This window comes from Chamaea fasciata, unplaced genomic scaffold (genome assembly GCF_029207755.1).
Source record: "Chamaea fasciata isolate MVZ Bird 193981 ecotype frontalis unplaced genomic scaffold, bChaFas1.0.hap1 SCAF_20, whole genome shotgun sequence".
NCBI lineage: Eukaryota > Metazoa > Chordata > Aves > Passeriformes > Sylviidae > Chamaea > Chamaea fasciata.
Window position 1 is genome coordinate 429,206 of NW_027094105.1, and position 21,500 is coordinate 450,705.

A 21,500-nucleotide genomic window follows, 5' to 3' on the forward strand; every position below is an offset into this window, starting at 1 on the left:
CCCGCTAATGTTCCACCTCCAGAGCTGCTTTCTCCTGTTCCCCGGGAGCCGAGGCCAGGCGTGTTGCAGTGACAGACGACAAATGTGAAAAACAAATTTCACTCTTCAAAAATTTTGAAAGTTTAAGAAGGGACAAAAAAGGACAATATCCAGCACTGGGGCGTTTTTGGTGATCGGTCAAAGAACACACTATTAGCTTTGAACAGTGTTCTCTGTATACTATTACATTGCTGGGGGTACATGCATATCATGACTTTATACATTATTCAAACATTCTTATGAGTGTTTGATGTTCTAGGAATCCTTTTGTCTGGTTTTAACTTTTGACTTGTCTGCATGACATCCTGTAGATTAGGCCAATATATTTTATTTCTTCTTGATAACAAGGAGTCAATAAATTCTTCTCCGGGACTCTAGTTTTTGTCACTGTTATCACCTGGAGAGGCCAGTCCACAGATGTGAGAAACAACAGAATTGTTTTACACCATTCTCTGAGTTAGTTACAAAAAAGCATTTTAACATTACATAGTCTCTATTTTAATATTTTGCTAAGGCCTACGAGATATTTATCACGTTACTATTTATATAAGCTATATGGTGCATTCATAAACGGATAGATTATATTATACTAATGAGCAGTTAAAAGGAATTATAAATTGTACCATATCAAAATACTTGTGATTAATAACAACATGCAAAAGCTAATACATAAATGCAAAAGCCAGTATAATATTGTCGTTTGTAACACAAATGACAGATGACAAAGCCCCGGGCCCTCCTGGCACCTGATTTCCGAGCAATGCCCAGATCATCACCGTGACCGGGATCCGGCCGCTCCTCCTGCGCTTTGTCATGGGAACACCACACAAAAACCCAGCCGGGGCGCGTTAACTACGTGCCCTCTCGCTTCAGAAATGACGAGAGCAGCAGCAGCTTTTCATGCCTTTACTGCGAAACTTTCTAGGTTATTCTGGTGCAGTTTAGGGATTTTCTTAGAGATTGAATTACAGAATATCCCAAGCTGGAAGTGACCCACCAGGACCATCCAGCCCATCCCCTGTCCCTGCACAGACCCCCCAACAATCCCACCCTGGGCATCCCTGGCAGCGCTGTCCAAAGGCTCCTGGAGCTCTGGCAGCCTCGGGGCCGTGCCCATTCCCTGGGGAGCCTGGGCAGTGCCCAGCACCCTCTGGGGGAAGAACCTTTCCCTGATCTCCACCCTCAGCCTGCCCTGGCACAGCTTCAGCCGTTCCCTGGCTCCTGTCCCTGTCCCAGAGCAGAGACCGGTGCTGCCCCGCGGGAGGAGCTGGAGGTCCCGGTGAGGTTTGACCTCAGTATTGCCCTATCTAGGCTCAATCAACCCAGTGCCCCCAGCCGCTCCTCCTTTGGCCCCCTCCGTGCCCGTGCCCGTGCCCGTCCTGTGGACGCTCTGCCGGGCTCCCCGCAGCACGAGAGCCCCACGCCACAGCTCTGCCCTGCCGATGCCCGCAGGCGCGCCTGGTACCGACGGGCCGGGGAAAACCGACACGCAAACTGCCGCACTGCGCATGCTCGGCTCGGCTAGCCGCGCAGGGCTATTGGTCAATGAGTCTGACAGCGCCGCAGAACAAACCAATCCATGCCAGGTTCGGGGTGACTGGCAGGGTTGATAGCCAATCGTAGTGTGCACAGGCACGTGCCGTCCGCCCCCAGGTTGGCCTGCGCATCAGCCAATCGCATAGCGAGTAAGCTGATTGGCAGGGCGCTGTGCCTATCAAATGGAGTGCGTCACGCCTGGGCGCAGTTGAGCCAACAGTCCATGCAGGAACCTCGGCCTCGCCCGCTGCGCTCGCTCCTGTCCCCGCCTATGAGCGGCCGTCTTTCCTGACGGGCGTGCACCTCGCCCTATCAGCGGGCGACGCGGCCACGCCCCCCGAAGGCGGGCACTGGGCGGTGCCCGGCGGCGGGCGCGCCCCGGGCGGGGTCGGAGCGATGGCGGAGAGCGACTGGGACACGGTTACGGTGCTGCGCAAGAAGGGCCCGAGCGCGGCCCAGGCCAAGTCCAAGCAGGTCAGCGGGGGGAGCGGTGGGGACCGGGTGCGGGGCCGGGCAGGCGGCGGGCCTGGGCTTGGCGTGGTCGAGGCCACCGTCCCGAATAGCGCCGCCCTCACCGCGCACCTTCGCTCTTTCCCCAGGCGATCTTGGCGGCCCAGCGGCGCGGCGAGGACGTGGAGACCTCCAAGAAGTGTGGGTATTCCGCGGCGGCGGTCCGGTTTGAGGCGGCTGCCTGGGATGGGGAGAGGGGGCAGGAGGCGGCACCCGCCGGCTGAGCCAACGATCCCGAACTGGGCCGGAACGCGCAGCCCTGGAGCCGCTCGGATGACGCCCCTGGAGCTGCTCCTTAGCTTCTGGTTGCCCAGAGCGGAGCTCTGCCTTGTTTCTGCAGAGATCTTGGAAGAGCTTTTATGATCCTAAAACTTAAGCTCCCCGTTTTGGCAGCTTATTTCTCTTGCAAATTTGAATGGCTGCCTATCTTTCTGTGGCGCTGCTCTTTGAAAATTCCTTGTTTCCTCTCCGATGTAAATTGCCGGGTTTTCTCACTGTAGGGAGGCGATTCTGATGGTGGGAAATAAATAGAGAGATGATTCTTGAAGAAGGTTAATCAGCTTTATTGGGACACCGAATGTCAGAGACTAATATGAGAGAAAGGATTCAAACTAGGGCTTAAATACGGTATCTAACAGAGTAAACAATGTGTTTTTGAAGCTCAGACTTTCAGCAAAGCTAAGTACTGTTAGACTTTACTAATAAAAGGTATCAGAAAATTGCTTAAAAGCCGCTTACTTGTGCTGCCTCGTACCTGAGCAGGCACGATTCAAGTTCAAGTATTGACTTCTCTGTGCTGCAGCACAAAGGTGTGTCTTCAGCAAAGTTTGAGCATTAAATCCCCAAGGAAAAGAAAGACTTGCCCTGTTTGAAGTTCAGGTGTGAAGTAGGGAAAGAAAAGGGCTCTGTATGGCTAGGTGTGCACCGCGCCGTGAACAGGGCTAAGGTAATGTTCCCTGATGGTCAGGGTCTGTGTGAGATCAATGTTGATGTTGGTATGTTGAAACCCTGACAGCTCCCTGGGATCCTGGGCAGCTGAGGGCTTGGAAAACGTCCTTTGATACTTTTTGGCACAGCTCTGAGCCTTATTTTGTTTGTCCTTGGTTGTTTTTTTGTTCTTGCTTCGAATGACAGGGGCAGCAGGCCAGAACAAACAACACTTCATTACAAAGAACACGGCCAAGCTTGACCGTGAAACAGAGGAGCTGCACCATGACAGAGTTTCTCTGGAGGTGGGCAAAGTGATCCAGCAGGGCCGGCAGAGCAAGGGCCTCACACAGAAGGACCTGGCCACGGTGAGTGGACCACCTCCAGGTGAGGGTGGGCACCTCTCCTGTTCCCTCATGGGCAGCTGCAGTGGGATGGTGTCATGGGCTGCAAGTTTGGGAAATGCAGTATCTCTGGTGTCTGATGTCCTGGCAGCTTCAATTGTCTGGGAACAGTTTTGAGGTTTGTCTGTGCAGCCCTTGAGCTGCTGATTGGTGGCAGAGCCTCTCTGTGGTTCTGAGCTGGTGGGAGGCTGCTTCCCGCTTCCTCCCAGCAGCTCACACCAACCTGAGAAGTTTGTACCATCTGGGCTGAGCAGTGTTAGCAACTCCCTGCTGTCTGAAGGAACAGCAATCCCTGGTGTTCCTACTCCTTCTGAAAAGGAGGGAGGTCAAAGTCCATTTGGGATGGATGTCACTAGTGCTGGGACACTGCAGAGGAGGTGCTGGTGGGGATGGAGTCAGCCTGCGAGCAGAACTTTGTCATCTGTCCTGGCATAGTGAGAGGCCATTCCTTATCTGTGTGAGTCCTGTGTGAGACTCATCCTCTCTTTCAGAAAATCAATGAAAAACCACAAGTTATCGCTGACTACGAATCAGGACGAGCAATCCCCAATAACCAGGTCATGGGCAAGATCGAAAGAGCCATCGGTGAGTTAAGGGAGACTTCAAAAATACTGCAGGTGTTTGGAAGGGTGGTTTGTGGGAAGGTATTTACCTTTTTCCTGTGAGGAATGTTGCTGGCTGGAGTTTACCGTGGGTGTGGTGCCATTAAGTCATGTTCTGATAACACCTAGATTTGCTGACTGAACCAGAGCTGGGAGCTCTTGATCTTTGTCTGCACCTTCATGCCTGCAGCTGTGCCCTGGGGTCCATCCCTATGTGCTTGCCCCCAAAACCTGTGAGATGCTGAGACCCATGGAAGCCTGATTGCACTTGGGGAAGGATTTAGTGTTGGTTTTACTCTCCTGGGCTGGTTCAGATCCCATCTGATCAGTTTTTGTTTGAAGTTGGTCTGGTGCTCCTAGAAACTAAAGTTGGATTTTCTTGAACTCTGGTTCTCCTGCTCTCTTGATGTTCTCTTCCTTAAGGGCTGAATTTGGTGGAACTAAAAGTTATTTGGTGAATGATTGAGTGCTGATGGTGGTGGTCTCCTTTGTCTTATTCCAGGCCTCAAACTGCGTGGAAAGGACATCGGAAAACCTCTGGAAACTGGCCCCAAAGGGAAATGACAACAAAGCCTCGAAATTAGTTCGCTCAGACTGATCTGGTTCTTAACCACTCTGCATATTGCCAAGCTGAACAAGAGGGTTTCAGACTTGCTTTGGGGGGGAAATCTGCTGAACCTGTACCTGCTGTAAAAAGGCAACCTTAAAGAAGCAATTTTCCTGATGTTTGTTTTTCCTTGCTCCTTTTCAGAGATTGAGGATCTAAACCCCAAGAAAAGAACCCAAACCCTGCCTCTGATTTGCCAGAAAACATGTGCATTGTGGTGTTAGCAGCAGCTGATGTTAAGGCACTTAGGGTGGTCTGGAATGTGATGATTTAATTGAAACAATTTGGGGGATGGGTGAGATATATTATATATAAATGATTTGGGAGAGTTGGGGCTTGATCAGAAATGATGATTCAGTCACTGTATCTCAATGAGTTTGGTTTGTTCTTTCCAGCCTGTTTTGAAGAGATCTATAATAAAGTTTGATACCCTTCAGTTGCCCAGGGGAGCTGCTGCAATTGACCAACTGGTAGTAAATGTTGTGTCTGGATGTGACTAGAACTGCACCACATCTACTGGGATTGTAATTAAAGGGACACCTGGGGTTCCTGGGATGAGGGTCAGTGCTATCACAGCCTTCCTGGCTGTGTCACCTCTCTCTGTGTTGGGGATTGCGCAGCTTGGCCGGCAGCCTGTGGATGGAATCAGTGCTGTGGAGGTGAGGGGAGGCTGTGGGGATCTGCAGAGCCAGGCAAGTGAAGAGACATCAAGTGAAGCCTGGGTATTCAGTGCCCTTCCCCAGCTCTTGGCTCTGTTGAGCCCTCATTTCTGCAAGCAGGACACGGCTGTGAGGATGGTGCTTGGCATGACTGAGGCATCACCTAAGGGGGACACAGCTGGGTGGGAGGGAGACAGGCTCTCTGGTCACAATCTGGGAAAGCAGGATGTCCTTCCAGCTGGTCATGGGGGGTGGGAGTAGCAAGAGCTACTTGGGCTCTTTGTTCAGGATGTGAACTGGGCTGTGTGTGGGGCTGGGTTTGGAGTTCACAGTGTTAAGGTGTGAAAGCAGCGTGAGGGAGGGGTCCTGGGCTTGGGTGTGCTGGGTGCAGGGTGGGGGTCCAGGACTTGACCCCAGCCTGCACCGTGACATTTATCAAGTGCATTCACAAGGTGTGTGGGCAGCAGGTAGGAACCCGTACACCAGAGTAAGAGCTGCCTGCTGCCCTCAGGGTTGCTGTGTGGTGCTCCCCCCTCTGCTCCCTGCCCTCCCACCCACCACTCACCTTCCACAAAACCTGCAGAGGCACTGAGCTTCCTTCCCCTGGGGACTCTGTGTTCTGGGAGCTCTTGTGCTTTGTCCTGGGTGTGGGAAGTCGCTCATACTCTGCAGCACTCACTGCTCTTCCCAGCTCTGGGGGCCAGGACCCTGCACCTCACCCCCCCTTCCATGGCCAGAACCCTTTTTGGATGAGCACAGCCACTGTGAGAACTCCCATTCCTGCTCCCTACCAAAGCACGGACACATTGCTGTCTTGGAAGCAGAAAGTTCATGTTACAAACAACAAAAATGCTTTTCCCGAGCACTTGGAGGTAGTGATGACAGCGGTGTGTCCCTGTGCGGGACAGGCTCCCCGGTGCCAGGTGCAAAGAGCAGGCAACTGACGGAGTGTGGGTTCCTATCGAGGGGTGGTCTGCCCGGGGAGAGCAGGCAATTCCTGCTGCTGACTGCTAATTTCAAGGCTCATCCCCCTCCCTTGGAGATATAATGACCTTGTCCTGCAAAGAAAAGTGAGTGGGAATTGGTAACAAATACGGGCTGTCTGCTGTGATACACCAGGATTTCTTCCAGGCTGCAGCGAGGACAATCTGTGTGCCTGCCCCCTGTGACACCAGCAGAGGTACCAAAACCCCAGTGCGCCCTGGGGGCTCCACATTTGTTGTTGGAGTCCATGCTGGGGCTGATGGTTCTGCTGCAGATGTCATCGCACCAGAGCTGTCCAAGGGACCTGCAGCTTAAGCCACCTTGCACTAATTTGAGTGCTGGCTGAATGAGGATGAGCCAGGTTTGCTAGACCCCCTTCTCACAAGACTCTGGGGTGGTAGCACACTCAGCTCTTTCGGGAGCAGCTGTCTGGCAGCAGCAGCACTTTTAGGTCAGCCCTACAGCTCAGGGTCACTTGTTTGTCAACAAGCAGATAAGAGGCAGAGCCCTTTGCACCTCCCTGTCGCGTTGGCGGAACGCGGGATCAGGGAGAACCTTACTGGCATTTGCTGAGCTTTTAGGAAAATGCTATTTTGGCACAGCTGGGGTAATCAGGGAAGTTCTTCATCCTGTCCTTACATCTCGGAAGGTGATGTTGTCGAAGCCCTGGGGACTGTTGCTCTCTGTCGGTGTCCTGCTCGCCAGCGCTCGCTGTTTCAGCCAGTACCAGCCCCCAGCAGCCACCAGAGCCAGGATGACGAGGGCCAGGAGCAGACCGAGCACTACCTCCGCCACAAAACTGCCAGAGGGTTTCCCTGCAGGGAGAGGAAATGCTGTCAGGCTCGAACCACTGCCCAGAGAGCTGCCTCCAGCCTCAGCCCAGCACCCTGGGCAGCTCTGGGTTGACCTTTCACAGCCAGGACTGCCCCATCCCCTCACTCCCCCCACCCCAACCCCACGGCCCCCCAACCACCCCCCCCGCACCTTCCACTGGACTCTCCGGGCTGGAATGGCAGCCCACTCTGGCGCTGTACAGGATGTCATCCAGTGCTACTGTCCCCTCCATCGGCCACCTCCGTGTGGTGATCTCAAAACTGATCTGCGGGGGAAGGTGGGTTCTCGGGGGGCTGATGCACCCCAGGAGACACCCTGCATCTCAGGGTGGCCCCACTTACCTGGAACTCACTGGGGGTCTGCACCGGCAGCACGGCGCCCCGCCAGCCCCGGCTGCGGTGCCCCGCCACGCTCCACACCGTGCGCTGCCCCGCCGCGCCGTGCAGCGTCACCCGCAGCTCCCCGCTGGCTGCAAGGAGGGGGCACAAGCATCCTGGCATTAACAGCTGCCCCGAGCCCACAGGAGCCACCGAGCCTCCCAGCCATGCCATCCTCTACTGGGATGGCAGCACCCAGAGGGAATGGGCCATCGCCACTGCCCAGCTGGAGCTGAAGCAGAGTGTCCATGGTCCACGGGTGGGGAGGACTGAGGCCCCCATTCCCCATTCCCATGCATGAGAGACAGGGATGGCACCTCCTCCCTGCCCCTGCAGTGCTCACAGAGGTGCTCCGGAATGTCCATGTGGTACCAGAAACGCAGGCAGGAGTCAGTGGCTGCAGGCAGGGGTGGGCTCTCCAGCAGGGCACTGGTGCCCCTGGCACCCAGCACGCTGGTGTCGAAGTGCATGTAGTGACCTGGGCAGGCAGAGACAGAGTGCAGGGTATCCCCCAGTCCTGCACCCATTTATCCCATCCCATTTGTCCCACTCTTTCCCAAAATGCCCAGAGTGATGCCTGGAAGATAACACAAACCAGCCCTGCACCTCACTGCCCTTGGGGCTGAGCTGCCCCTCCCAGGCAAAGATGGGACAGTGATGCTGTGGAGCCAGGCCTCACATGGTAACCTGGACTGACCCCATCCATCCCCAGCTCCTCTCCCTTGCTCTGGCCATGCCAGGGTGCCCAGGCAGGGATGGATGTTTCCTACCATTCCTTGTGCCCAGGGTGTGATCCTGCTCAGGGCCAGGATACTTGGCCAAGGTGATCCCGCTCTTCCAGCCCCAGGCAAAGCTGCGCAAGCGGGGGTCTGAGGGGCTGTTCCAGCCACAAGTGTCCTGCTCGAAGTCACAGGATGCTGGGAGGAAAGCAGGGCCGTGAGACACCCAGTGCTACCTGGCAAGAGATGGGGCACCTGGGTGGTACACACCACCCCCAGCTTTGGGCCAGGCCAGGCTCAGGGCAGGAACAGGTCTGTCCCCATCCCCATGGCTTACATGCCCCCACAGGATGTCTCATCCCCTGCCTTTGACCCACAGTGCCCCTGTGGGGTAGGGTCTCACCTGGCTCGGGGCAGGCTCCATCCGACACGTGCAGGTCATCCAGTGCAATGTATCCATGGTCACCCCCAGCTCCCACTGCCTCAAACACCACCTGGGCAGGGTGACACGCTGAGGCTGGCAGCCTCTATGCACCCCTCGTCACCTCCAGCTGCCCTCAGCACCCTGCCCTGTCTCACCTGCCAGTCGCCATCAGGCTGGATGGTGACGTGGCTGCGGTGCCAGTTGCTCCCTTCCATGGTGCTTATGCTCAGAACCTTCCTCCTCACCCTGCTCTGCTCCACGAACACCCCGAGGGAGCCTGCCCAGGGCACCCAACATGGAGGAGGCATCCAGGGCTGTGTTGTGTGGGGCCCCCACCCGTCTGGAGGTACCCCAGGGGTCTCAGGGCAGGTGGTGCTCACCTGGGGTCCCAGCGCTCAGCTGGTACCAGAAGGCCAGGCACTGGGCAGACACGGAGAGGTGGTAGGGCTGGGAGGTGAGGGCAGCCGTGTGTCCTGCAGGCAGGGAGACCCTTCCCGTGTTCACCACCATGTAATGGCCTGCAGGAGAGAAGCCCCAGTGCTGTGACCCCTACCCAGCCCTGCTGGGGAGCACTAGGGGACAACTGGGGCTGGATTTTCCCCTCAGGTTAAGGAGTGTCCCCAGTATGGAAACCACCCCAGGATTAGGGAGCCCTGGGGCCGGGAGACTCTGCGTTTGGGGAGTTCCAGGTTTGGGAAGCCCTGTGCAGTATTGCCTTCTCCTCATCCTGCGGAGGGCATGGAGGGTAGGGCAGGCATGACACAGGGAGAGCAGGCAGGGCTGGAGTGGGGTGCAGGCTCAGAGCAGGCAGGGAGGACACTGAGCGCAGCAGGGAAGCACCAGCGCTGCCATGGCCCTGTACCTGCAGCGGTGCCAGTGGTGTGGTCGGCCACAGGGCCAGCGGTGGTGCCAGTGCTGTTGCTCTGTCGCTGCCAGGTGCCCTCTCTGCTGGCTGCCAGCCCACAGCCCTCCGCCTCGAAGGAGCAGGAGAGCTCAGCCCCACAGGGTCCCGTTGTCTGCGTGATGTCGTCCAGCCCCACGTCCCCCAGGAAACCATCATGCAGCACCTCGAAAGCCACCTGCCACCAGGGAGCGGAGTCAGATACCCCTGTGCCTTGCTGATGCCAGGGACATGGGGGGCCTGGTTCTCACCTGGTACCGCTGCTGGCCTGTGGCGGGCAGCGTTGACCACGCTCGGTGCCACATGCTGCCCTGGGCTCCTCGGCGGGTCCACAGCACCACCTCCTCCCCTCCCTCCAGCCACAGCTTGAGGTTCAGGGTACCTGGGTAGAGGGGGGCATGGGGGCAGCCATCCCACAGCCCTTGGGGACCCCACTGTCCTCAGTGGAGCCAGGCTGGGGCAGCCCTGGGAGGATGCCATGGGGCACGTACCAATTTGTGGGCCGGCCAGGCGGTACCAGAAGGAGAGACAGCGCGGGGCAGCAGCCGGCTCCTGGTGGGAGGTGAGGAGCCGGGCCCGCTGCCCATGGCTCCACGGCACAGAGGGGTCCACGGACAAGAAGTAGCCTGGATGTTGGGGACAGCCAGGGTGGAGGGGTCATGATGTGAGTGTTCTGCATCACCCACAGCCCAGAACTGGGTGCTCCCAGGCTGCCCTACGTGAGCTTGCTCCATAGCCATGGAGCTGCTGGGAGTGCACAGGGGATTGAAGGCTATGGGATGCCCTGAGCTCCTGGGTTCCCCCAAAGAGCAACCAGCCCCTTACCTGAGCCACTGGTGTGGTCAGAGCCCTGGCCCTGCCCCGTGCTGAGGACCCATTTGAAGTCACTGGACAGATCCTGGTACCAGCCACACATGCCCCTCTCAAAGTTGCAGGACAGCTCTGGCCGGAAAGAGGTGACAGTGTGGGAGTGGAAAGGAGTAAGGCATCATAAAAGCAAATGGGCTCCCCAAACGTCCCTTTCACCCTGCTCCCCTGCTCCACTCCCCTAGTTTACCCCATGCAGGGGTCCCAGGCCAAGACAGAGTAAGTGCTTGCCCTGGCCCTCGGCCTTCTGCACCATGGTCCTGCCCTTGGACAGAGTGACAGCCACCAGGCAGCCCCCATGGAAGGGGGCCCGTAGGTGCCCTCCCTGCCCACACATCCTTGGCCATACCTGCAGCTGCGGGTGACACCACATCAAGGTAGCACTGCTCAAATGTCACGTTGTCAACGCTGACACTTGCCGAGCCCTGGAGATCCACCAGTGCCAGCAGCTCAACCTGGGGGCAGCAGCCATGAGCCCGGGGTGCCTGGCAGCACTGGCATTGTCCCACCGAAAGCCCCCCAGGCTGGTCCCTATGCATCCAGCACACCTGGAAGGGCCGGCTTCTCTCTCCCAGTGGGACACGGACACGACCCCCAGCCGTGCTGCCATGACCTTGTGTCTGCCAGGCCAGCTGGGTGGTGCCAGTGGTGTGATCTGAGACACTGACAGCTAGGAAGCCTGGAACAAGAGGTAATGCAGAGGCTGTGGGCACCCAAAACCCCTGGACACCCTGTGGGAGCCCTCCATGGCACCAGCCCATGGTCACAGGGTGCAGGGACATGGACAGGGACACGGACACCCCAGGTTCAGGATGATGTGATGGGGCAAATCAGGGTTGGGAGAGGCAGCAAAGGCAGGTGGGCATGGGGGGTCTGGGGGCAGGAAGCAGGCAGGTGGGTGCCCTGGGGGTGGGCAGGAGGTTACCTTGGGGGTCACTGTGGATCTGGTAGCTCATCTCCATGGCACAGGCAGGGCCAGAGGGGCCCAGTGGAGGCGATTGTGCTTTTGCAGGACCCACCATTTGTCCTTCTCCTGTCTGGAGGGTCAGGAAAGTCCCTGGGCACAGAAACACTCTGCCAGGTGAGGACTGTGGTCCTACATGGCTGGTAGCACCCCCAGCCCAGCATCCTGCCTGGGCATCATCCCCCATTGTGCTGTGGCACTCACTGGGGGTCCCTGCTCTGGTGGCTCCCGTGCTGCTAAGCACTGAAGCGCATTGTCTAGGTGGTGAGAACAGCCTCACCTGTGAGGAAGATGTCAGATTCAGTGACTTTCTGCAGACCCCAGCGCAGCCGCCCCATACTGACGTCGTGCCAGCCCCCAGCCCCCGACTCGAAGGTTGTTGTCCCTGCAAAGTCAAAGAATCCCAGAATCCCAGACTGCTTTGGGTTGGAAAGGCCTTAAAAGTTCATCTCATTCCACCCCTCTGCCATGGGCAGAGGACACCTTTCATTATCCCAGGTTGTTCCAATTTCCATCCAGCCCAGCCCTGGACACTTCCAGGGATGGGGTAGCCACAGCTTCTCTGGGCAACCCAAAACTCCAGGCTCAGTCTTGCCAGGCTATTGTTCTCCCAGGGGCTGTACAGGCATTCACGTGCCTTGGCCGTGCCAGCCCAGGAGCGCCTGGTCCCCTCCACTGCTGGGGTACTGGTGTAGGTGCCTGCCTAGGTTCTCACCACAGCGCTTCTCGTCAGAGCCATCAGTGCACGTGTCAGTGAAGTCACAGGCCAGCTCTGCGGCAATACACTCCCCACTGTCACAGGTCATCTCGTTTGCTGCACAGGGGCTGGCATCCGCCTGGCTCGGCAGCACGACCACAGGCTTCTCTGATGGTGAAACACCGCAGGACGGAGAGCAGTGGTGAAAGGGCCCAGCAACAGCATCAGTGTCAGCCCTTCAAACCACTGTCCCTTGTCCCCTGGCATCTCCCTGACTCTCCATTTCCCCCATCCTATCCCATCCCAGCCCAGTCTAGTTGCCACCAGCTGAAGGGGACGCAGGGCCTACTAAGAGCTGCTTGAGTGACACGTTTTGACACAGAGGATGGAGTGCCACTGCCATGGGACAAAGAGACCAGCACCCCAGGGCAAGTGTTTGCTGTGCTGCACCCAGGATGGTCCCTGTGATGAGCAGAGGGACAGGTAGACCATATGGGGGGTCCTTTAGGCGTGGTGCCATGGGCACAAGACACCTGGGACAGCTGCCCACATTGGAGCAGGGTGAGGGACACTGCACACCAGCTCACCCTGCTCCTTCACACAGCCTGGAGACAGGATCAAGTCATCGATGGCCACGGTCCCTCCTCTGCCGGCCACTCCCTCGATCAGCACCTGCAGGAAAGCACCATGTCGGCAACCCTGCACAATATGGGGGGATTAGGGTGACACTAGAGAGCCATGGGATGGAGGGAGCCAGAACCTGTCACGGACAGACACACATTCTCCCCAGGAAGGGATTCAGTGGGAGCAGGGGTGATGCTGTGGCTGACAGGGGTGCAGAGCATGGGCTGGCATGGCCATGGTGGGCTTGGGGGGTGGTGCTGCCCCTGTATGCAGCTGTGGTCCCTGACCCCAGGGGCAGCCCAACTCTCCTCAGCACAGCACCATCCCACCTTGAAGGGATCTGTCACGTTGAAGTCTATTCTCTCCCGGACCCAGCTGCTGCCCAGGTCTCCCATCCTCTCCCTCATCAGGTGCTTGGTAGAGTTGGTCACGTAGGAGATGCTGAGGTTGCTGGTGGCTGAGCCATGGAGGTGGCAGTACAGAATGAGCTGGGGATGGGGAGGAGGGTGAGCCCCTCAGGGCAGGGACACACAGCCTCCCGCATCCCAGAGGGGATGTGAAGAGTTCAGAGCTCGCAATGGGCACCAGAGATGTCATCAAATCACCCCCAAAAACATGATGCCCATCCCCAGCAAGGGCAAATCACAGCCCCAGCCCCACATGAGGTTCCCCAGAGCTGGGAACCCCACCTCCCATCACCACTATGCCCACATGATCTATGACAGGAGGTCCCAGCTGTGACTCACAGAACAGGAGTTGGTGGCTTGGAAAGTGGGGCTGCTGAGCTGAGCTGTGCCACCAGCCTGTGCAGTGGGGGCACTGCCCACATGGAGGAAAAAACCTGCAGAAGATGCTGGGGCTGAGTGGAGCCAGGCAGATATGTGGGTGCAGGACACCATTGTCCTGGCACAGCCTTGAGCAGAGCCCAAGCATGTGTCACTCCAGGGCACGTCCACCTGCAGTGGGGCTCCTCTGGGGCACTAGTGCCCCGCCACGTACCAGCCCTGCTGTTGTTGGTGTGGTCTCGAGTGGGAATGCCATAGGAGGTGCCCAGGTTCAGGCTCGTGTTCCTGCCCCACACTGGTGGCTCGGCCACCGCCTCCCAGCCACAGAGACTGTGGTCAAAGGAGCAGCGGGTGAAGTTCTCTGTGAGGAGAAGGGACAGCAGTGACCCAGAGACTGGGGTCCCAGCCAGCTCTTGGACAATGCAGGTCCCAGGTCCCTGCAATGGGCTGGGCTGATGCCACCCCTCTGCAAACCCTCAGGGTCATTTTGTCCCCTGGGGGGACCCCTGCCAGGCCAGAGCACAGTTTTGCCCCACCAAGGCAAAGACCCTCAGCCCATCCGCAGGACTCCTCCCCGGGGCCAGGGGTGCTCACTGCACTGCTCCATGCCCTCGTCTGAGCCGTCCCCGCAGTCGTCGGTGCCGTCACAGAAACGACGCTGTGCTACACAGGAACCGCGGTGGCAGAGGCTCTCCTGGGCCCTGCAGAACTGCTGCCCGACCTCTGGGGTTGGGAAACATGTCAGCAAGTGGCTGGTCCCACAGGGACAGTCCCACAGTTCAGTCCTGGGGTGAGCACTCCCGGATTGTTCCCTGGGGTGACTCAAGGGACAGGTTTTCACTGCCCACCTCATGCTCTGGCCAGGCCATGGTACCCCAAGACACAGTGAGCAATGGGAGAGCTCCCCTGCATTTTGCACCCCACCCAGTTACCCCAGGATCCCAGCTCATTTCCCAGCAGATGTGGGACTCACTTGGTAAGCCACAGTTCCTGAATATGATGTCATCGAGTGCCACCTCTGCCCCACAGATGGGTGGTTTTGTCAGGGAGAAGATGAGCTGTGATGGGAGGATGAGGATGGCATGAGCTGCCCAGGCCGGGTCTCAGAACATCGTCCAGCTCCTCTGGTCCCATCTTATGGGGACAGTGTCTGGGTACCAACACTGTCTCACCTGGAACTGCTCCACGATCCGGCCGGGGTAGGCAACCAGCTGGTGCCAGCCCTCACTGCTGCGCTCAGGGCTCTGCCACAGCCCCACTACCTCGTCCTTGCGTGCCACAGCCAGGCGCAGCACCGGCCACTCTGTCTGGTTCTGCCCTGAGGGAAGCCCCAAAAGTGCCCTTGGTACGGGGCATCCTGGACTACCCAAAGGAATGAACAGAGCCCCACCAGCTTTGGGGGCTGGAGCTGGGACCCCCAGATCCCACCGGCTCTGTGTGTGGAGCATGGCAGAGGTAAACAGGATGGAAAGGACCCATCTCAAGGTGCAGGTGACTCTGTCTCTGCCATAGGGGCAGGTGGCCCCATCCCTCCCCACTGCCTCCCATCTGCACTGCCCAGTAGCTGAGGCTGCCTCTGCCCACCTTGGGTGCTCTCACAGCTCCCTGAGAGGTGATACCAGGTTCTGATCTCACATGTGGCAGCTGCTTCCCGCATCTCCGGTGACATGAGCCAGGCTGTGGCCGCAGTCTTTGCTGGGGGGGACATGGTCAACAAGAACCAACCTGGGGAGGGCAGAAAGCACAGTGGGGGCTGCAGCCCCATGGACAGGCATCGGAGCTGCGCCAGCACTACTCCTGCCCTTCCATGGGTCTGCTCCATCCCCTGCACCCCACAAGGATGTGTATTCTGGCACCCCAACTCTGGGGCTCGGGGGCACCCAGAGCCCAGTGGAGTGGTGCTGTGGGTGCCCAGAGCCTGCTCACTGAGCAGCTCCCACTTACCCACATCAGTGCCCATTGTGTGGTCTGAATGAGGCCCCACACCCCACATGGCCAGGCTGGCCCGGCTTCGCACCCATTCATACGTCGAAGTGCCGACGTCCTGCCAGCCACAGTCACTGTCCTCGAAGTCACAGGTGAAGGGGGTGCCCAGCACTGCTGAGTGCCGTAGGTACCCTGAGGGTGGGCAGATGGGGTGTCAAGGCAGGTTTGGGGCCACCCTGGCAACCTGTGCCCACCCCACGGAACTGCATCCAACCTGGGGGGCTGCACCTACCCAGGGAACCTGTGGCCAGCCTGTGGGACCTGCACACAGCCTGGGATCCTGCAGCCAACTGGCAGACTCACCTGCACCCAGGCAACCTGTGCTTACCCTGGACACCTGCACAAGGGACCTGCCCCTACCCCATGGATCTGCACCCACCCATCCTGGGGGAACCCTGCATCACCCCAGTGACCTGCACCCACAACACCGCCCACCACATAGCCTGCTCTCACCCCAGGAGCAGGGCCTGAGGGTGGGTCTGGGGGCCTGGGGAGTCTGGGCACGCACCACACTGGTTCTCATCTGAGCAGTCACTGCAGTCACACACAAAGTTGCAGAGCTGCTCAGCTGCGCTGCTGCAGCTGTTGACGACCACGGACCCACTGGGGAGGACGGTTCTGGCTATGGGAGAGACAATGGGGCTGAAAACCCCGCAGGGAAACCAGGCATGGTGCCCGCAGCAGGTGATGGAGGGCACACGTGACCTGCATGTGACATTTGCCTGGGCACCTCAGTTTGGGACCCTGCTGGGACAGGTACCGAGCTCTCAATGGCATCTTCCCCTGGACGAGCCCCGCACCCCCGCCACTGTCCACGTCTCACACTGCCACGTCCCACCATCAGCCTCTGGGCGTCAGAGCCTGCCAGGGCACTGACTGCTATATCGTAACCATCCCAGCCCCCTTTTTGGAAGAAATAGGAAAATCTGGGCGTTTTCTGTCCCCCGCTGAACAAAGCCATTGGTTATCTCCAGCCCAGTGCTGGGGCCTCCAGCACCCGCTCACCCTGGGAACCCGGGGCTGACTTCACCAGCAGAGCCCAGCGGGCTGGGCTGTACCTGCCCCGGCTCCCCGTGCTGGGGCAAACTACCGGGGAGCACCAGAGTGGAACAGCCAGCACGGAGGCCCCTTCCCTCCAGTGACACAACCCCCCGCCCGTGTCGGCAGAGCTCACCCAGCAGCACCAGGAGGGCCAGCATCGCCTGCCTGCCTGCAGCCATCCCGGCCACCACGACGGTAAAACCGAGCTGGGAGAGGCTCCGCCGTGAGCCCCGGGCTGGAATGTGCTCCCCAGGACCTGCCTGCGCTGGACTTCAGCCCCGCTGTTATCAGCTCCCTGGCCGAGCAGCGGATTTATAGCGAGGCTGTGCCGGCTGGGACAGCACAGCATGATCCTGTCAGCAGCACTGCCGGCACCACGGCAGCGAGCTGGAGCCAGGTGCCCCAGGAAGACCTTCCGCTCTTCCCAACTGAACCTCTCTTCTTCAGCACGTTTTCCATCCAGAACAAGATGTTGGGTGCCACTCTGACTGAAACAGAGCACAGCCCAGTGGAATGCGCTGGCTTGGTGAGGGATGAAGACACTTCCAGCCGAGCCAGGGATGCTGCCAGTCCTGTGGGGAAAGCTGGCACCTCTGCTAGGGACATGGGGGCTCTGCCAGTCTCTGTGCATAGAGTGGGAGAGACTTGGGGTGCAGGGTTGGCAGTGCACTGCACTCTGACCAGAAAACCTGAGCTGGGAGTCAGCAGTATCTCCTATATTCCATCTTACCCTGCCCACTGGCAGTGGGAAGCCATTCCCTCTTGTCACTCCAAGCTCTTGTCCAAAGTCCCTCTCTAGCCCTCCTGGAGGCCCTTTAGGCAGTGGAAGGGGCTCCAAGGTTTCCCTGGAGCCTGGGGATCCCAAAAGATGGCATTGGGAGGAGCCAGCCTTCACCCTGCCTGCTCCACTCTGGCTGGCAGGAGCATCTCAGCACCCAGCTCATGACTGCCCCGGGGCGAGGGACACAGCCCTAGGACCACAACCAGGTCATCGCTGGGGCAGAACATTCCTGGCAGAGCCCCAGCAAGGACTGATGCACCTGGAAGCACAGCTTGGCAGTCAGAGCCCCACATATCACCACCAGTGTTGCCTGGCAATGGCAACTACTGACCCCACTGGTTTCCCCACCTGGGCAGGGGAAGCATGGGCTGCTACCTCACAGGACCCCTCTCACCTCTGCTGCCACAGCCTCTGTGCCCAGAGAGGGGCCCCATTGAGCAGATCCTCCCATTGAGCCGATGGCCTTGGAAGGCAGATTGCACTGGGATTGCATCAGGGGCAATAAAACACAGCTCCTTCCCCCAGCACCAGCCAGGCCCAGTGGGGACCAGCAGCCCAAGGCTGGAGCCCAAGCATGCTGAAGAGCAGGAGCCCTGTCCAGGAACCTGGCAACACCAAGCTGGCTACAGGCCAGTGCTGTGGCCACGGGCAAAGTAGCCACTGGCCTCCTGGGTGCCATAGGCAGAGCCTCTCACACACTCTTGCCTTTGCACTGGGGATGCTGGTGCTCCCAGTATGAGACGTGGGCATACTGGAACAGATCGAGCCTGGGGCAGTGATGATGATCACAGGATAGCACAGAATGGGACGCAAAACAGGAGGTCACCCCATCCCACCCCTCTGCTCCACAAGGATTCCCTGGAGGATGTGTCCAGATAGTTTTTGAGTATCTCCATAGAAGGAGATTCCCTGATGATGATGATGGGACTGGACTTCCCACAAGGAGAGGCTGAGCTGGACGTGCCCAGCTTGGAGAAGGCGTAGGGGGATGTCACCCAGGCAAGCTCTGGCAGGAGGTTGCAGGCAGCCAACCCTTCAAGCAGAGAGTGATCCAGTAAGGACTGAGACAACAACAAAGCAAGAACAGCAAATGCCACTTAAAGAAAAACCTGTGAGCTTTGACAGCCTGAGGGCTGTCAAAGCCAGAGCAGGCTCCCAAGCTGCTGGGAGGGCCAAGTTGGGGAGATTCTCAAACCCCACCTGGTCACAGCTCCCACAGCCTAATTCTGTAACAGAATAATGGAATTCCTTGTGTTGGAAGGGACCCACAAGGACTATCGAGTCCAACTCCTAAGCCCGCACAGCACATCCCAGCAATCCCACCATGATGAACCGACTGGAGCTGGGTCTGCTAGGCCAGTGGATAGACAGGACATCCCAGATGTGCATCCAAGTTCCACAATCCAGTGATTTGTAGGTTTGCAGCTGACTCGTAACTTCTGGGTAACATTCCCCCCAGCAGAGGGGAGGGTCATGCCTCGCAGGATGGAGGATGAGGCACAGCACTTTTTGCCTATGAAACTCATCCCCCCATTGCGAGCTTCCTTTGGAGTTAGGGCACAGGCTGAGTTTTGGACACAGGGCACAGGCTGAGATTCTGCAGGTTGAGCTGACTCTGCATGGCTCTGGATGCAGAGGAAGGAGCCCACACCCCTGAAGGCACGAGGGGGAGGAGGCAGCAGCAGGATCATAGCCAAGCAGGAGCTGGGAGCACAGAGGTTCAGAGTCTGACAACAAAATGGGGCTGTGACTGGGCTGGGAGATTCCTCCAGTCCCAGCCTCACGTGGGACAGTGACTGAAGCAACCCAGCCTGCACATCTCCCTGGAGCTCTCCAGCCACTGAAGCCTCCAGCAGCTTTTCCCAGTCTCCCCCCGCTGCTCCTCACTGGAAGCATAAGCAGGGAGAATCCCTGGGAAATTTAGAGGGACAGGAGCTGATCCTGGGTGGCCAAAGGGATGAAGTCAGGGAGGATGCTCTTCCTCAGGGTGTGACCAACTGCCAGAGTGGAAATAGGCATGTTCTTCCCAACCATGTTCCCAGGCAGCTCAGTTCCCTCCCCTCAGGAGATGGGGCTGGTCACTCCCCCAGGTCTACCGTGCCTTTCCCTCCCCCAGGCCTGGACATTGCTTTCCTCTCTCCTGCCTCAGCCCTTTCCAAGGCAAATCCCAATACACCTTCTGCTGTTCCCATCCCAGACTGCCTGCTCCCATACCGGGCTCCCATGACAGGTCCCCCTCAAAGGGTGGAAAACCTGGGAGGTCCCTTCCACTGTCAACAGGCATAACCCGGAGCTGGGAAGGAGCAGCTGAGCCGTGAGCATGGCCACTGGAGCAGCTGTGCTCCCCCAACGACTTTAATTCTCACAGATACACATAGGATGAGCCCCTGGCACCAGGAGGCTGGGGCAGAGCAACCACTGGCTTCACCAGCTTTGCCATGCCAGGGAGATGGGAGCACCTGGCACGGGGACAGTCCGGTGATGGCGGAGAACGGGCGAGTTCAACACAGAGGAAAATGAGGAGAGCCTGGAGCACCGCGGATCATGGGGAGCCTGCTGCCACCGCCCCGGGACTGTGAACAGCTGTGCCAGCTCTGGGCTGGCACCACAGACAGGAGGAGTCAGTACCCTTCATCTGCCCAGGTGATCTCATAGTCGGGATACTCGGCCTTCAGCTTCTCTGTGGTCACAGCGTGGTCAGCTCGTCCAAAGCCCTGCATAGGAAAGAGGGTTCCCAAGGAGAGCTGGTGGGTGACCACTTGCAGGGAAGCCTGGAAAATCCCCAGGGCAGCTCTGGCTGACCCCAGCAGCAGAGAGGCCACAAAGCCTGTGCCAATCCCACTGTGGCAGCCCCGCCTGACTCCAGCTGAAGCTCCTGTACCACCCAAGCAAGAGGACAGTGTCACCCTGAAACTGGGAAAACTGTGTGCACTGTAGCCCAGGGACCACCATCCTGCCCTGGTCCCAGCTGGGCTCTGCACTCAGCACCCAGCACAGCTGGTGCTGCAGCACAGCCCTGGGCTGCAGTCAGCATCCAGGGACCTATCACACCAGTGATGCTCCTGTGGGTGCCTCCAATCACCCTTACAAGGCCCCTACAGCACCTGATACTCCTGCAGGAATGCCCTCAGGACACACAGCGCTGGGACACGGTTTTTGTGCAGCCCAATTCCCCCGGCAGCAACCAGCACTGGGTACAGTCACTGCAGGACCCCATGGGCTCCGGGTGTGTGGCAGCCCCACGGCCAGGTGCTGAGGGGTTCATGGGGGTGACCCCGCTCTGGCCAGGCACCGCTTACCCGAAAGGGCTCTGCGAAGTCTCTCCTCCCTGGGGCACTCGGGAGAACGCCCAGGGGCCCCGGGACCACCGCCCCGTTCACCCCTTCCACCCCCGAGGGAACGCGGAGCCAACTCGGCCACCGTCAGTGGGATCCACACCGCGAACGGAGATACAGCGTCCACGCGTGGGTCCCCCCGGCCTCTGCTTACCACCGAGTACCCGTAGACGTGGATCTTCCTCTCTTCGGGGCGGTGAGAGAGGCGGCCGCCGCCCAAGCACTCGCAGCTCAGGCCGTGCCGCGCCAGCTCCTCCGCGGTGCGCTCGAACAAGTCGGCTGCAGGGAGGGAGCGGGGGGGGCCGCGGGGAACCCCCGCCTCAGCCGCCGCCCCGTGACGGGCCAGACCCCCGGCAAGTCCCCGCCCGCCCCCGGGGCCCGCGGCTGCTTCCCTCGGCACCCCGGCCCAGAGTCCCGCCCCGCACTCCCGACGCCCCTCACCGTGGTACTCGGCCCAGCCGTGGCCTCGCACGACGTCCTTGGCGAGCGCGCCGGCCCCGCGCACCCGCACCAGCACGTACTTGAAGACACCATCACCATCGATCTGCACGTCCGGCACCCGCGACAGCGCCTCACCCGCCATCGCAGCAGCCCGCGCGCCGGGCCCGCCTCCTCCGCCCAGCGTCCAACCAGCGCCCGGCCCCTGCCCGTGTTCCCGCCTCCTTCGCCCAACGTCCAACCAGCGCCCGCGGAGCCAGGCCCCGCCCACGGCCGGCGAGGAATCCCGCCGGCCAGCGGCTCTGGGGATGGAGGGTGGTCCGGATCACGGTCCCGGTGCTGGCGGTGGGATCGGCAGCGGGGAGCGGGGCCGGGCAGGGCGGCGCGGGCGCCCCGGGTGACGGGCCTTGGCCACGGCCTCGGCTCTGCCTCCCCTTCCCTGATCCCCGCCACGGTCAG

At 59.2% G+C, this 21,500-nt stretch overlaps 3 protein-coding genes across 3 annotated transcripts; 1 reads left to right on the forward strand and 2 right to left on the reverse strand.

Annotated features, from left to right (window-relative positions):
- Positions 1–1,939: 1,939 nt before the first annotated feature.
- EDF1 (endothelial differentiation related factor 1) lies at positions 1,940–5,088 on the forward strand. Its single transcript, XM_066201293.1, has 5 exons — positions 1,940–2,049; positions 2,175–2,226; positions 3,220–3,380; positions 3,908–4,001; positions 4,521–5,088. Exons 1-5 carry the CDS (start codon positions 1,972–1,974, stop codon positions 4,580–4,582), a joined length of 447 nt encoding a protein of 148 aa, XP_066057390.1. The 5' UTR covers positions 1,940–1,971; the 3' UTR covers positions 4,583–5,088.
- A 1,015-nt stretch (positions 5,089–6,103) lies between these two features.
- On the reverse strand, positions 6,104–19,489 carry MAMDC4 (MAM domain containing 4). The gene is given in 29 exon segments (XM_066201105.1): positions 6,104–6,342; positions 6,908–7,083; positions 7,253–7,367; positions 7,444–7,571; positions 7,823–7,957; positions 8,250–8,396; positions 8,602–8,692; positions 8,778–8,899; positions 9,003–9,140; positions 9,485–9,701; positions 9,775–9,905; positions 10,015–10,149; positions 10,349–10,465; positions 10,740–10,845; positions 10,939–11,069; positions 11,316–11,447; positions 11,635–11,739; positions 12,070–12,219; positions 12,639–12,723; positions 13,005–13,163; positions 13,422–13,516; positions 13,675–13,821; positions 14,055–14,183; positions 14,434–14,518; positions 14,633–14,778; positions 15,045–15,185; positions 15,405–15,578; positions 15,955–16,105; positions 16,108–19,489. Coding segments are annotated over 29 exon segments (3,930 nt in total). The 5' UTR covers positions 16,408–19,489; the 3' UTR covers positions 6,104–6,300.
- A 98-nt stretch (positions 19,490–19,587) lies between these two features.
- Positions 19,588–21,325, reverse strand: PHPT1 (phosphohistidine phosphatase 1). Its single transcript, XM_066201108.1, has 3 exons — positions 21,045–21,325; positions 20,758–20,882; positions 19,588–19,982 (listed from the first exon to the last, which is right to left on the reverse strand). Exons 1-3 carry the CDS (start codon positions 21,184–21,186, stop codon positions 19,890–19,892), a joined length of 360 nt encoding a protein of 119 aa, XP_066057205.1. The 5' UTR covers positions 21,187–21,325; the 3' UTR covers positions 19,588–19,889.
- Positions 21,326–21,500: the final 175 nt, after the last annotated feature.